At 44.5% G+C, this 16,607-nt stretch overlaps 1 protein-coding gene across 1 annotated transcript in view; it reads left to right on the top strand.

Moving 5' to 3' along the window:
* The window catches only part of CCND2 (cyclin D2), a 34,627-nt gene extending 19,279 nt beyond the window's left edge, over positions 1-15,348 (top strand). The window contains exon 5 of the mRNA XM_084271779.1: positions 13,491-15,348. Coding sequence (XP_084127905.1) covers positions 13,491-13,646 — 156 coding nt within the window. The 3' untranslated portion in view covers positions 13,647-15,348. The remainder of the gene's footprint in view (positions 1-13,490) is intronic.
* Positions 15,349-16,607: the final 1,259 nt, after the last annotated feature.

Genomic DNA, 16,607 nt, shown 5'->3' with positions numbered 1-16,607 from the left:
TTGCAAAAGTTAGAGGTGCTATCATTTTTTTTTTCAAGATTAACTCAAAATGTGTCTTCTGCAAGGTTTGAAGACTCAGCCCAAGCAAAGGTGGCCAGAATTTCTAATGTGGGGCAAGTAGTGTATTTTTTTTATCAACCACCTATTTGGAAGTGAGGGAAATAGATTGGTAGAAACTTTCTCTGTGACTTTTGTATTGGAAAAATGCAGAAGGGCCCAGGATTTGAAGCTTTGATCCCAGATGTTAAAACTTGAGAGAGAGATAAGCAACTGAAAACAAGAGTCTCAGAGAAGTGTGGGGCGGTCTTAGCACTAGGTAGTAATACTGGCCTCATCTGTAAAATGTATTGTTGGAAGAAATGTTCTGGCTAGATTGTGTAAGAGTTGGCCCAAGGCTGTGTTAATGAAGAGTAAAGGCTATTGTAATATATATTTTAAGATGGGACTTAATTAAAGTTGAATGAACAGCTTCAGTTCTCTCACTTCCTGTTTTCTGGTGCCTGAGAGCTCTTCCTGCAGCGACACAGCTAATTCATCCTCCCTGTGTGAATGGTTTTGTTCTCAAAGGGGAGGCTAAGGAAGAGGAAGAAATGGGAGCTCCCGCGCTTCAGGAGCATCATGCAGTGGAAAAACGAAGCAGAGGAGCTCAGAGAAACTACGTTTCTGCGGATAAAAAACTTCTTGCCTGTCCCCCACCCCCTCCTGATAGCCCACAGGAAACAGCAGAGAGCTGGGGAAGAATCTTTCCTGACCAAAAGGTCCCAGAGGCTTCTGCTTTTTTTGTTGGTTTTCTTCCCTTCTGGCGTGTGTGATTGCTTAGCATGGAAACAGATGATGGGTCTTTCTCATTGGCTTCCCAAAAAATGTTGCTGTTGGAGGTGAAGCATGAAAAATTTCAGCTTCACAGTTGCATGCATATGAAAGTACGGGAAGATAATGAAATCCTGGTGCAACTCGATTGCAGTGAGCTTTTCTGAACTTTTACTGTTAGAATCATAGAATGCATTAGGTTGGAAAGGACCTCTAAAGGCCAGCTAGTCCACCCCCCCCTGCAGTGAGCAGGGACACCTTTAACTAGATCAGGTCGTTCAGAGCCCCTTCAAGCCTGACCTTGAGTATCTCCAGGGATGGGGCCTTCACTACGTCTCTGGGCAACCTGTTCCAGTGATCTACCCCACTTATATTGAAGATTTTTTTCCTAATATCCAACCTAAATCTCCCCTTTTCTAGTTGAAGACCATCACCCCTCATCCTAGTGCTACATGCCATCGTGAACAGTTCTTCCCCAGCTTTCTTATAGGCACCTTTCAGGTATTGGACAGCCGCTGTAAGGTCCTCCCAGCACCTTCTCTTCTCCAGGCTGAACAAGCCCAGCTCTCCCAGCCTGTCTTCACAGGAGAGGTGCTCCAGCCGTTTGATCATTTTTATGTCCCTCCCCTGGACACACTCCAACAGGTCCATGTCCTTTTTGTGTTGAGGGCTCCAAAGCTGGACACACAGTATTCCAGGTGAGGTCTCACCAGAGCTGAGTAGACGGGCACTCTTCTATGATACATAATGATAGATAATGAGGGGTACTTTTTTGTCATGATAATTTGAGGGTACTGTTTGCTAGGAAATAGTCAGCATAAACCAAGAGGCTGAAGTCAGTGGAGTTGTTTTAGATTTACACCAGTGTAACTGCAACTGGAGATTGGCATTTGGTGCTTAATGCTTTTAATGGGTGTCTCATTAAGAATTAGACCAAAAATATGTTACTAATAAACAACATTTAATTTATAACCCAGCTGTTGGGTAAACAAACAAGCAACACACAAGTTTTTTTTTTTCAGAAACACATTGGTGTCGGCTATCCTTGTATGAATCCAAAGCAGCACTCCAGAGTTCAGACAAGATAATACAAGGCATCCCACCAGTGGTGTCATTCTATGGATAACAGTTATTTCTGATAAACAGCTGCCCTGGGCCATTTGGTGAAGGTTGTACTGCAGTCTGATGAGACAGTGACATTGAGACCATGCAAACCTTGGTTTCATTACTCCTTCCATCTACCAAAATAAACACCAGGGAGATACCCTTGGAGAAACTGAGAAGCTCAGCAGCCTTATAGGTAGTGAAAGTAGCTCAGCATGGTATATCTGAAGTGCCTTTTCTGGTCATTATTTTCCCAGAGAGTCCCACACAGCAGGACGGGCATTGCATGTTCTGAGATGTTTTGCTGACGGAGGGTGGGAATGTTTCCCTTGCTGTTTCTTGAAGAGGAGAAGAGAGGCTGGTGGGCAAAGAGTTAACAGACCTACTCACAGGAAGCGCGGAGCTCCCTGTGCATCTCTTGGTGGGTCATTGCAATGGAAAAATAAACAACTCAGGAAGTCAGGAATTTCCATAGCATCTCAGACTAGCACTCCAGTGAGTGCAGTATCCTGTCGGTGGAGCCGGATGCTTCAGAGGGGGATACAAGCATCCCTGCTGTGTAGAATTACAGTATATGAGGAAGGATAGTTGAAGGGGTAGGGCACGTTTTCAGACCTGGCAATCAATATTCTGCCACTGACATTTGTCTTGGGCAAATCTCTCTCCTCACCTTCTGGAAAAGCAGCCACCAGTGCAGTGTGCCAGCTCACTGGCCGCTTGTCTGGAAACTGGCTCTCTGGCCATGCCTGGGAGCGTTCTCGTAAATGATGTTCAGGGCCTGCATGCCCTGACCTGGTCCCTGCTTGCATCTCCCTTAAGTCTGTCCTGCACCCTTGCATTCCTGGGGTCCCAGATCTCCTTGTGGAAGAGAAATACATTCACGTTTCTGAGAAGCTCAAAAAAAATGGTGCAGGGGTGTTGTGGTTTTGCATTAGGTAGGTGAGGACTTTACCTATTACAAAGCACCTTGGACCAGAACTTTGTAGGCTCAAGTCAGTGAGTATTAGGCACACAACTAGGTTTTGAGGATATAACCCTACTTTGAGCAGAAGGTTGTGTTTAGTGACCTCCAGAGGGTCCCTTCCAATCTCTTTCCTTAAGGCTGAGTGTACTGAAATACAGAAAATATTATCTTGTATTAAAAATGTGCTGAGGCTTACATCAGTGACATCAGTGACAAAAGCTAGCACAGTTCAATCCCAAATTAGGCTGGTTAGTAGCTGTTTGTGTAATGATCTCTGCAGCACCATAGCTGGCAGAAGGGCCAGCCAGGTTCACTCTGTGATAATGAGGGTTACATGTGCATGTAAGGACCATCTTCCTCCTAGAGCCCAGCTCTCAAAGTTGCATCCAGGTGACAAAAGGGGTTGTCCTCCCCAGCATGATCAGCTGGGGAAGGGTTTTCAGACACAGCCAACATGTAGGTTTGTACGTGGGCACAAGTCCCTTCTAAAAGCCAGTTCCCAGGTGGGGAATTGGTGTATACTGAATGGTTTTGAAAAATCCAAAGCATGTTTAGGTGCCTGGGGTAGAAACTAAAAAGGAAGCAAGCTTTTCTTAAAGTCTTACCGAAACAGCTGGCTGTGAGCCTTCCAAAAAGTGGAGTCGGGCTGTTTTGAAGACTGGGTCCACAATAAATGGCATGCAGTATACCTCCACTTCAGTGTGCTGGGATTTATTTTTATTCCCCAAGGTCTGAAAAGTTACTTCATCAAGATGCCTGCAAATCTCTGCACGGAAAAACAACCCCAACATTCAGAGCCTCCATGTTGAAGAATTCCGTTTCTGCTGAGCCACAGTATAAAATCACGGAAATCTATCTTGAATGGATAGCATTTGAACATTGTCCCTACAGCACATACAGCATTTATCCCCTCTTTTGTAGTGTTTAGGGCCTGTGGTTTTGGAACCGAGTAACAGGACTCGCTGTATCTTATCCTGCCTTATTTGTTGCAGACCGCATTTTGTATGCAAGGAAACAACAGGCAAAATAGCCTCCAAAAGAAAGGAAGAATGAGATAGTTTCCTAAGTTGTCTTCGCCTGAGTTGGCAGCTGCTCCGCTTCATTCAGCTTTTTGTTCCCCAGTGAGTGCTGTGCGTGTGTAGCAACAATGGGGTGATGCAGTTACACCGCGGGCTGATGGCGGAGTTCCGTCAGATCCATTCATAAATACAGCCTCCGCTGGCGCGCCGAGGAAGCCAGGCCCCCCGAGGAACCGGCCCTGCGGCCCGAGCAGCGCCGCCGGAGGAGCTCATGGGCCGGTGATGGATAGTCTGGTGGGAGCCTTGTCCTCGACCTCCGGTGGGGGAATCCTTCCTCAGCTCGTACAGCTTTGTGTAACACGGGCAGGTTGTCACAGCTTCTTAAAAATCCTCTTTTTTTGGATAAAACGCTCACGTGGTTGGTTGCAGCGGGGTAACCAACGGGTTTTCGCACTTGCAGGGTAAGACTTGTTAGAGATGATCAGCTTGAAACCCCAAGTCACATTAAAGCCCGGGAGTATAAATTGGAGCATGGCATCTGCCCCTGAATCACCCTGCCAGTGTTTTTGGCTTTACTCTCACTTTTTCCAGTTCTGAAAACATTGTTCTCTCCTGTTGCTATGAGAAATACCCACATGAGCAACAGGAAACCAGCAAACGGACTGCTGAAGCACACAGTGGAACTGAATCTAAAAAGCACACCATTGAAAGTGCTGAAAAGACCAAAAAATGCCAGAGAAAAATGTGACATCCCTCAGATGCCTCAGCATTAGCTATCTTGCATATTGCATTAGTGCGGTAACGTAGCAATAGTAACTGGAGAAATTCTGGCAGAGATGTGATTTTTATAAAGTGAGATGTCCTCGTTAGTCTGCATGAAATGCCTTTTGGAACAGCAAATTACTATTTTCTGTTCTTGCAGATGGAAAAAGAGAGACATAGACATTTATCTGTAATTGATGCTATTTGTTACAGTAGCAAAAATAGACACTTTAAGGAGGGAAAATATTTCTGTTTTTAAACTGCCCCCATTAGATGTGTCACCACTGAGATACAGCAAGTGGAGTAAATGGGCATGATATTCCCACAGCAGCCTTTCAGGCTCTCCTTTTGGAGAATGTCAGCGAGCCGAAGGCCATTGCTGGGCACACGAAGGCCCCGCTTTGGGAAGGAATCCCTGTTTATGTCAACAATGAAGCATGCGCTTTGGAGAGGTTTGAATTGGGGCCTAAATGTGAACCAGCGGAGGAATCCAGCCGTCCTTTGTATTTAGGAGTACAGATGACACATTCCATGCTCAAACTTATGTAAATCTCAGCTCTTTAGTGCATAGCTGGTTGCTGCTTTCTTTGATTATCCAAGCAACGCACATATGACCAGTGAACAGCATTGTCATTTCACATCTCTCCAGCTTTCTTTCCATCTAGCATACCAAGACCTGCACCTAAAAAAAGTATTTTCATATTTCCCTTCTGCATTTATAGAAAGGGGAAGAGATCTTTTTGGCATTCATCAGGGGCGTTAGCAGTTATTTGTGAAGTAATTAAGGTATATGTGGAAAACCAACCACCCTGTAACACAAAGAAGCCAGAATGCTTTTGCAGCATTCCTGGCTTTGGGCCTTGGAGTGCACAGCAAAGTACCCAGGGTTTGGATCCAGGCTTCTAAATCTGGTCAAGAAGTGTAGGAGAAACATGAAGTATCCCATAATGTTGTAGGTCAGTGTTTTGCATCGTTTGTGTGCATATGTTTTATATAACAACAGTCTTACTGTTACTCTTCTGCTGGTTGTAAAGGAGGGTAGGGTAGGGTTGCAGTTGAGCTTTTGAAAGCCCTTGAGAAATGACCCACTCAGTTGCTTAGCATGATTGTCCTCAGTCTTGCCACTGCAAAGGAAGAACTTCATGACACACTGTTTTGGCTGGTCATGATTGTTTTCACAGCTCTGCCTTGCCGTTGGCTTCAGTTTGGGCCGTGGTAACGATGGCAGGCGTGCTGTCCCAATCCCTGCCGATTTCCCTGGGGTTACCAAGCTGAGCTCCTGGCAGCTGGATGTCCCTGTGTCCCAGGTAGGACTCTGATACAGCGTGGCTTCTCTTCAGTGGTTTCTAACTGGTCTGATCAAAGCTGTTCAACTAGCTCGGGCTGGTGCTGGACTTTGTATCTGCACATCACTGTAGGGCTGAGATCTTGTCAAGGGTTAAGTGATATTTGAATTTGATGACATTAAAATGGAACCTTGTTAAACAGTAGTTTTGCGGTCTTTGGTTTCTTCCTTAAATGTTGCCATAACGTGTTTTCTCTGGACACTGGTATTCCCAAAAGAGTGCTGTTTTGGATGGGCAAAGGCAAGGTTCAGATGAGTGTCCATGTACCCATTAGGAGCCTTGCTGGCATAAGTTTTCTTATTTCTTCTCCCAGGAAAGACCAAAACTTGAGATGCAAACGGGGTATCTAAAAAAATCACAATACAAAAAGCACCGTGTCCTGAGGCATTGTGGAAGAGACTGCAGCTGAGTTCATCAATTCTGCATGGCATGCATCCCTGTCAGTGGCAAAGCTGGTTGCTGGCACAAGGAGTGCATGTTCTGACAGGCCTGGGTGATATGTGACCAGTATGGATCCAGGGGTGTGCTGTTGTTTCTCAGCCATGCTTGCCTGAGCAATGAATGGAGTAGTTTAAATCTGCTTTAGAGGGGTTGTCATTGTGGGTCTAGGTGCAGTAAATTGGGTTGTGAGTCTCTGGCACAGGTTACCCAGGGAGGTTGTGGCTGCCCCCTCCCTGGCAGTGTTCAAGGCCAGGTTGGATGGGCCTTTGGGCATCCTGGTTTAGGGGAGGGTGTCTCTGCCTATAGCAGAGGGGTTGGAACAAGATAATCTCTAAGGTCCCTTCCAATGCAAACCATTCGCTGATTCTATGAAATACACAGCCACAGTCCTTTTACAGCCGTAGAAACTCTGGATTGATTCAAAACAGGGAAAGAGAGAAAAGAGCATGTCTGAAATAGTTTACTCTTCTTGTGACAGCACTCCACTGTTGGCATTTGAGCAGTGTGGTTTTTTACTTTGTGGAGAAGGTGGTGTACTGCAACTCAGTTGCTGGGGGTTCTGATGCAGAGACCGGTATCATCTGAAAAGTACATCCAGTCACCTTCAGTTTGGATGGGGGGCCATGGAATATTTGAAAATGGCTAGGTAAAGTCTAAGGCAGAAACCCAATCTGTGTTACTGGTATACTTATAAATTGTCTTTTCAATACCCTCCCCCTTTTTTTTTTTTAATTTGTCGGTCTAGTCATGGTCTTGTAAGATGGAGAGGACATTCTTACACGTGCTTAATTCAGTGAAGCTGGAGAGACAGACTGCAGTGGCTGTCATTAGGTAGTCCTGGAGCTCAGAGCTGTCAGGACTGAAAATCCCTGATAATTATCAGTGGAAAAGGATAGCCTGTTGGTTGACTTGTGTGAGATGCCTCCCATCAGAGTTTCCCAATGGCTGTTCTCGCAGTGGCATGATGAACATTGATTTAAAGCTGGACACTGAGGTTAGGCAGTATAGGGTATAATATGGTATAATATGCTGTGTTATCTTTCCTAGTGCTTGTGCTTTCTTTAAAGATGGACAAGCATGGAAATTGAAGTCCTTAATTACTATTGACTAGGATAAGTAGATCCTTTCGTAGGCCTGCAGATTCCTCTTTCCAAGTTACTTTCACTGCCAGCATTTCCATCAAAGCCACCAGGGCGCTTCTCACCGGACATAGAAAAGCACTACTTTCCCTTCAAATGCATTTCAAGTGTGCTAGTAAAATCACCCAGGGATGAAAAAGTTTCAGGAAAAAAAAAATGCAGCAAGCAAGCCAGAAGTTAATTGCCTTTTTAGTTCTGTACATGGTGAAGTAAAAATAAAACTATGGAATGGAAAGTACCTGAACTATTTTAATCATTAAAACTACTAGACCATGTAGAAGAATGGGGAAGTTGATCCATGTGACACACATTTAAAAAGCTTTCTTATAAAAACAACAAAGGCAGCCCTACAATATTGTGAAGGAACGGCCCAGTGCCTGTGTTGCAAAGTCTAGGGCTGTTTCTTCAGTGCATTGTAGTGTTCTTCCAAGGAAGATTTGCTGAAAATAATGCAGCTGTTCTTTTTATTCCTTGGATAATTTTTTTAAAGCTTTAATTTTCTATTGTCAGCCCTGTCTAGAGCTTGCAAAGTGAAAGTCCGCCAGTGAAATACGTAGCGAATCCACATGAACCTTGGAGGGGTTAAAACCACCGCACTGTGGGAAGGCCAGGCTGTTTGTCTTGATAGGTGGTTTGGGGCTTTTTTTTTTCGTTGTTTTGGCGTGTTGTGTCACGTCACTTTGGATTAACAGAAAGTCCCAGTGAAGAAAACAGAAGTGGTGGCCCCATCTGTAAAAGAAACCACTTGCTGATTCACACTCTGACAACTGGGGTGAAAAGATACTCATAGTAAATACCTTATTTGTTCCCTTTCACCTGTGAGATTTCCACCCAGGTGCTGTACTTCTTATGTCTTAAAATGGGGTGCAGGCAGAGGCAGTGATAACGGGGCGCATGCGAAGGCGGTGGTTGCGATTTACAGCAGATGCGGTTTTAGGATTGTTTTCTCTAAGAGTACGAGCACTTTCTCCGTGTGTCATGTTGGTTGGGTGTGAACATCTTCTGCCAATTCCAGTTGATTAAAGAAACCATCCATTGACAGGTTAAGTTGGCATCAAGCACGCTGCCCGCAGCGCTCTGACATCCTGCTGCGCCAGGTATCACCCGGTCGCGTGACCTGAATCCCTGGGCAGAAGCAGCAGTGTGAGGCACCCGTGCGTGATGTTCAGCAAACTGGGGTGGGTGGTTGGCTGCTGGGGCAGTGCACAGAGCCAGGATTAATACACAGGGCCAGGATTAATACACAGGGCCAGGATTAATGCACGGGGCCAGGATTAATGATTGCACGGGCGCAGCCTGAGGTGGGCGAGCTTGTTGTATCTCCGTCATCAGTACTGGATGGAGAGTTTGGGCTGCGTCCGCTGGTGTGTTCCAGCTCGTTTTGCTGCATGACTGAGGTTCACTCATGAATCTGGTATTTGGGCTGGTTTTTGTTTTAATAGGTTTTGATTGCAGAGCTTGACTCCCTGCAAAATTAAGGTTTCGCTGGTTTTGATTTGTGCTGGCCAGGCAATTTTGGCTCCTGGATGGATGCATCATAGAAAAGAGTAATTAAACAGAATGTATTACTCAGATTAATTTTTTTTTAAAAAAAAGAGTTTTAGCAGGCATTTTTTTTTTTTGCCCTCTCTGAAGCTGTTTCCTGCTGAATGCAGCAAGCTGGTCGTTTTACCATAGTTTTAAGGAATTCAGTGTTGCATTATTTTAAGTTCAAAATGTAAGCATAGACCAGAGCTAACGCATGACAGAACAAATACATCAGTGGCTTGGTGGATCCCTGAATGAAATAAAATCCATGTGAACTGTGACAGCTGCAGCCTGGGCCCCTTTATAGGTTTTATGTACAAAATTAAGACATCGGAAATGAGCCATTTCTGTGTAGGGGTGCCTAGAGATTTTAGCCCCTTCATAAATTAAATGAAACATTATTCTGACCATCAGATGCTTTTTATAATAACAGTCTAAATGATCACATCTAAGGGTGTTCAGGAACAGACAAAGCTGGCTGCAAACATGCAGGCCTTAGGTTCCACGTGTCACCACCCTTCCTTCCCCAAGCCTGGCTGCAAGGAAATTGCCTCATTATGCTCCCCAGTCTGAAGCTGCTTGTAAAAAAATCTGGCTTATTTTGAAATTAGGCATCACTGTGCTTTAAAAAAGAGATTCTTACATCTGAAAAAAAAAAAAAGGTGCATTACAAGTGCAGCTGGTCACAGGAGTCTCCAAACCTTGATCCTTGGCACCGTTGGTTGGTGCCCTTGATCCTTCTTTCATTTGAAAATGCCTTGACCCTTGAAGTAACTTTTTTGCTGTGTCCCTCTTGCAAATGGGTGAATGCTGACAATAGGTCTAAAACACACCCAATCTAATGACAGGGGATTTTCCTTTATCTGAGTTTCTGATAGCTTTTTGCAGTCAGGTCAAAGGAAGAAAGGCCAAGTAATTTGTCCAGCTCCCATCATTAAACAAGCAGTTCCAGTATTAGGAAATCACTAAGCCCCTAGTAGTACAGCAGCAAGTCCCAGCTGTAAAAATGTTTACCTGGTTAAACAAAAGTATATAGTCTTTCCTTAAAAAGAATGAGCCTTGCCAGCAGGAGCAGGAAAGTGGCAACAGGCAGAGAAGCCCTTCACCTTTCATCTTGCTAAAATGAAAAGAAGGACCCTATGAGGTGAGGCATGTTAAAATCTTGCTGTCCCAGATCTCATCGCCAGGAGCAGGAGGCCAGCAGACAGCAGTCACCAGACCATGGGAGCACAAGTGGGGATGGGCTGCTGCCCAGGGCTCTGCCTGCCATGTTTAGGCATCATTCTGAACCCCACAGTTATTCAGTGGTTACCAATGAGCCAGAGCAGGTTGCAGCACTCCCTTGCTGTACTGTGGGCTATGCTAGTGCCTGCTGGAGCTCTGGAGCAGAGTGCTGTGCTCCATGAGATGAGGAGCCTTCAGCCAGTTGCCTGAGTTCAATATTCAGTGCTGCCCACTGAAACATGTTCCAGCTCCATGTCCCAGCTTCCCAGCTTTGCCATTGTGGCTCCATGCCAGTGGTATGGCACATAGATACACCATTTTTCCTATAACCTGGTTTCCAGAGGAAGGAAACGTGGATGCCTGGGCTGGCAAGGAACTCCAGTGCACCACTGCAGGGACCTTCCTGTGTTCATCAGGGCTTAGTTGCAAACAGGAATGAAGGTTGCCTTCCTCCAAAGCACAGATCTTCACAATGAAAAAGGGCTCTGAAGGTTCTTCACCAGACTTAGCAGCACCTCTGAGTGTGCACAGACTCCTGCAGCAGCACTGCAGTTTGGCTTTGGACTTTTCATAGGCTGAGGATACAGCAGCTGTTGTGGGTCAGCTTGTGAGGATCTGTCCTGGTGGTCCAGCGTGGTGGGAGCGGAGGACTAAGCCTTCCATAAGCCTTCCTGAGCACAGGCAATATGCAGTTTTCTGAACCGTGTATCTTGGATAATGTTTCTTGAGGGTATCAAAAGAGACCTGTCCCTGCTCTACTGCGCCATGCCAAATCCTAATTAATCGTCTCAAAAAAAGCCCATGATTGCAGACTTCAGTTAAGAGCTGGCCAATACTGGTAAAATTACCTTTTTTCCTTAACCCTTTCCTTGGACACAGCAGCACTTTGTTGTTGTTGTTGTGGTTTCTCCCCTTCCCTGTAAAAGCCAGCCTGAGGCAGATGGTAAAGTGTGGGAAAGTTGAGCTCCAGTGGCCGAGACTTGAAAAAGTTGCTAGTGGTGAGAAACGCTGTTTAAGGGGAGCTTCATTGAGGTCAGTGGGGTATGTATGGTACTGCAAGCCAGCAAGCCAGTTAACTTGACCAGAGCTCTTTTTTCAGGGACAATCCAGCAGTCCCCAGCTCTCAGGACAAAAGGTGAGCACAGGGAAGGCTCAGCATGCCCACTGCATGCACATCGATGCTGCAGCAGAGGTTTTCCACGTTGCTGTGCCCTGTACTCTGTTCACTGTGGTGCTACTAACTGTGTGAGGGAAGAAATCTCTGAGCCAGACTGCAGGCAGGTAGCTGAGACGATACTCAGGAGATTTCAGTGACATCTCTCTGGCTTTAGCTGTTGTGATCCACATCCCTGTGGATACTGGAATCTCTAATACAGGCGGCATCTCATCCAACCCACTTTTCTTGGGTCAGTTTGAAAAGCCATCCCTCTCAGCCCCTATTTGGTAGGTGTGCCTTCAGAGAAAGGTGGTGATGTTTGTTAAGCAGGACAGTTTCACAAGGAGACGAGGCCGTGATTTTGTAGCTAGCAGCTGCTGGCTGGTGGCCAAGAAAAATGGGTGTTCATCATCCTCCGGAGCTAATTGCGTGTGTCACAAACGTAAATGTCATCAGCAGAACAGATACTCTGCATTTGACGTGTTTTTGCTGTCTGGCTAGTATGGCAATTTAAGCCTCCACACATTAATATTTCAAGTTCTCCAGAATAACCAGGTATTGAGTGTAGAAAGCGGGCGTAGTTGCTCAGAGCCCCGCTCCCCAGCATTACAGTTACAACATGTACTCTGTCCCTGGGCTGACACAAGCCCCAGTGGGAGGTCAGTGCCCAGCTCCGTTCTTCAGCTCCCCTGCCTGGAAGTGGGAACAGTAATAGCAGGTCTCATTGCCCCTGCCAGATGCTGCCAAGAGCCCTTTTCAAAATCCTCTGCTGTAAAGACTCCTTGCTACCAGAAACTGTGTTTCTCTGCTGCTGGATGTCTCTTGCACAGACTGAGGCTTCAAGGATTGGGTTTTATTCTTCAGCTTCTGCTGTAACCAAGGGCTTCTCAATGTGTTCTCACATGTCTTTAAATAACCATATTGTTTGGTCTTCCAGTGTATTACCAGGAGTGTGGAACATCCTGTAATACTTTAATGGTTGTCTCTGTCACTGTGTCTAGTTGAAGTGTGGTGAATCCCTCACATTTGATTATTTGTACGTCTGTATTGTTGTGGGACTCTGAATGTGCATCTACAGGGCTCCCAGATTTGTGTTGCTGTAGTCTTATCCTGCTCTTTCTCCAAGAGATTAGTAAAATTTGTCAGGTAGTGGTCTCTGAGGTTTGGCTGTGAATTTTGGACTTGAATCTTTTTCTAGTATCTGTCCGTGCTTTAATGTCTTCTGTGAATTATTGCCAATGACTATGCATGGGACTGTTAAAATAGTCCTGCTCTCATAGTGAAGGTGTGGGAATGTATCCTACACCTCTTCCTCAGCTGCTGAAATGACTTTCCTTCTCTGGAATGCGCTCAAAAAATGATAACATAGCTGTGTGTTTGGGGCTGCACCATTCGTTCCCTTGTTTGAATTTTTGCAGATAAACGGGCCCTTCTTTTGCCTTTGCCTTGGGGACCCAAATGCATGACTGATAAAAGCTCCCTGACAGCACTTGTGCTTTTCCAGGGAACCTCAAAACTTCTGCTTCACTTCGATTTACCGTCAGTTTGCTTGACAGTAAAACCAAGGTGCCTCTATCCATATGGCTTCAGTATAATGTGGGTTGGTTGGTTATTTGAGCAGAAAAATGCAGCCTGCTTGTAGTGAAGACCCTCCCAAGTCACTTAACCTTGCACAGAAGAATGCAAAACTTCATATACCCCACCCTGTGGTTTTTTTGGAACACTTTGGCTTCCTGCTCAAGAAGACAACACAAAATGAGCAAGACCAGGTAAAACATTGAGATTTGGAGAGCCTAATGAGTACATTAGTGTTGTTTTAGCCAGGGAGTTTGTACACAGTGCTTACCTGTGAGAGCTCCGGGTTGTGTTCTGTCACAGCAGGCACTCCTTGGGAATACCGGAATGATGCTCTTGAAACTTCTATTAGCTCAGTAAGGGGGGAAAAAAAACCCAAACCCTTTTCTCCACTAACAGTTCCATTTGCTTTCTGTCCTCTAGGATTGCCTTAAAGCTTGTCAAGAACAGATCGAGGCGGTGCTAGTAAACAGCCTTAGGCAAGTCCGGCAGCAGCAACAGCAGAGCAATCCTTCTAAGACGGTGGATGAACTGGACCAGGCCAGCACTCCCACAGATGTGAGAGATATCAACCTGTGAGGACATCAGCACAGGAAGTCACGCTTGCTCCCCAGCCCCCTATATTTTTGTTATTATTTTTAGAGATTTTTTTTTTATCCGCTCCCACATAGAACGTATTTAAAGCTCTTTTAGGTTTAAAAAAAAAAAGAAAAAAAGTACAAAAACGGAATAATGAAAAAAAAACCCACATTTGGTGCCTGTGATGTTCTACAGAAGGGAATCCCACAGTATATTTCGTAATTGCTATTTGATTATGTATCAGTGATATTAAATGCTTATAAAAGCATACAAAGTAGCTAGATAAATGTAAGCCTGCATTTGTGGGAACAAAGTAGAGTATACTTGTCTGTGTATTATGACTTAGTGCATACACCCCTTTTTTAGATTTAAGAAAGGAATCGTGTGTGCGATTTTATGGCTTGACTAGATTGCAAAGCAATAGAATAAGGGGTTTAGGACAAAGTGGGAAAAGATCCCTGAAGCAATTGAACCATTTTGAATGCAGAAGAGATTTGCTGATCTGTCACCTCTGTTATTAGTCAGAAGTGTTTGTTGGATCTCTGTATGTTAGTTTTGTTTACTCTTGCTGTCTGTGGTAGCTGCTACCTAAGAAAGAAGATGCTTTATTTTGCCAGCCAGAAGAGCAGGTGTTTTTTGGGTTTTGTTTTGTTTTGGTTGGTTTTTTGTTTGTTTGTTTTTGGTGTTCTTTTTTCTTTTCCAAATTTCCCTCTCCCCTCTCGACTTCTTCTACTTTCCCTTCAGAAATGGTTCATTCTAAACACAGCAGCATCTTTGGCATAAGGGCAATCCTGTTCACCCAGCTGTGGGCCAAGCCAAAGTTACCTTAGATGGGGGAAACGCGCCGATTAGTCGGCTTAATCAGACTGCCTCCAACCTTTGGATCGCAAGATGCAGTGGATCACCTGTGAAAAGCATGATCTTCCTTTTCAGCGCTAATGCTTCATGTCAATGTTAACTTTTGGCAGCTCCTTAGCTTGGCCATAAAGACATTTAAATGATGCTCTGTCCATCATCCTTTTTTTTTTAACGTATCCTCACTGTGTTAAAAGAACATGAGATTTGGGTTCGACCCCTCTTCTACCTACCCATCTTCTCCCACCGCCCCCCCGAACGCTTTTTCAGCATTTCATTAACTTTCCTGATCCACAGTGAGCGTTTTTGTAAACCATTTCATTCGAAAAGCACTTTGAAAATTGTTCCTAAGGGATTAAATGAGATGGTTTATGATGATTTTGCCGAGGAGAAAAAAAAAAAAAAAGAAAGAAACAAAAAAAAAAAAGAAAAAAAAAGGAAAAAAAAAGAAAAAAAAAAAAAAGAAAGTCAATAAATCAAAGCATATAGCTTTTTATAGTCCAGTATCTGGTGTACTTGGTTAGTTGCGGTGTTGCTGGAAATACCAACACCTGCTTCAGATGACATTCCTGTCATGACATTCCGGATAAAAGCCTGACGATTCGTATTGTTCGGTGCCACAGAAGGATCTTAATACCCACCTGCATGCTTATCTATGGACGACAAAAGAAACTTGCTGGTGCAAAAGCCACGAGCGGTAAACATCGAGGTGTGTGTGACTCGGAGAGTTTTATTTACAAAGGTGTATTCAGTGTACTTGAATTTATTTTTTCTGCTCCATCTGTAACGAAGAGGCATTTAGATGGCAAAGGGGTTGGAGCAACTTCTTTTTTTTTGTTTTTATTTTTTTTTTGGTGGTTTTGGTTTTTTTTTTTTTGCACAGTTGTATTAACAGTTTGCAAATATACAGTATGAAGCTGTCGGTTGAAACGTTGATGTTTGCATTTTTTAAGACAAAAAAAAAAATATCCAGAAAGAACATGCTACTTTGAAGAATATTTTATGAATGGACTCAACCATATTTGGCTAGATGAGGGTAGAAAAATGGAGTAAGATTCTAAGGTTTCGTTGGGGTTTGGTTTTTTTGGGGTGGTTTTTTTTTTGGTTTTGGTTTTTTTTTTTTGGTTTTGGGGGGTTTTTTGGTTTTGGTTTTTTTTTTTTTTTGCGCTGCTAAGAAGCTATGATTTGTTTCATTCTTATTCACATTAACAGTACTTAGCTGTATTGTTTCACTGAGTGTGCTGCTATTTTATAAACATTTTTATAATATATTATTTTACTGCTTAAATTTCAAATCCTGAAGTAGATGGTTAAGTGGAGATATGATGAGTTCTTTGATTTACTGGAAATGCCCTGTACAGTTTTGTTTTGGTTTTTTTTTTCCCCTAATAGCGTGTTCATGATTATTTTTTTATTTTATTTTATTTTTCTCCTCCTTTCTTCTTCTTCTTTTTTTTTTTTTTTTCCCTTCCCTTCCTTCCTGATCACATCCTACAAAGACGGTATACTTACCTCAGGTTTACTGGACAAAACAGAAATGGTTCCCATTTTCACAATACCTCACAACATGACAGTTTGGTTTTTTCCCTGGGGCTGCCGCTCCGGCCGCGCCTGGGAGAGGTTGCAGGAAGCCCGACACTGGCTCCCTTTTGGTCTTCGGTATCCTTTTCATAGTGGAAAAAATACATTGACTCTCTGTGGGCGGCTTCGCTGGAGCAGGTCCATGTTTCCCAAAACCAGCAGTGGGGACAGCCTTGTTCTCACCACCGTCACCTCCTGCCTTGATGTTCCACGTTGAGAGCACCCAAAGTTGCATGATGGTGTCTCTCCTGGAGAAAGCAAGACTCCAGAGCCTCGTGCAGTGTATATACGACAGATGAGAACATTCCTTGACTGTCCTCCTACAACTAGTAAGAGTGGCTTGACAGGGAGGTGTGCCAGTGTATCCCCATGCATAGGGGGATGCCCTCCCCATGCTGGGCTGCAGTCAGTGTAGGAGGCATGGCGTCCCATCACCTTTGCCTGGCTCCCTGCCTTCCGTGCTATAGGCTGGGCGCAGGCAGGAGCAATATTTAGGGTGCCTGCCCCTGCTCTTGATCTGATGTC

Source organism: Gallinula chloropus (genome assembly GCF_964237585.1).
Source record: "Gallinula chloropus genome assembly, chromosome: 1".
Taxonomy (NCBI): domain Eukaryota; kingdom Metazoa; phylum Chordata; class Aves; order Gruiformes; family Rallidae; genus Gallinula; species Gallinula chloropus.
The sequence above is the reverse complement of the archived record's forward strand: the minus strand, read 5'-3'. Positions and strand labels throughout refer to the sequence as shown.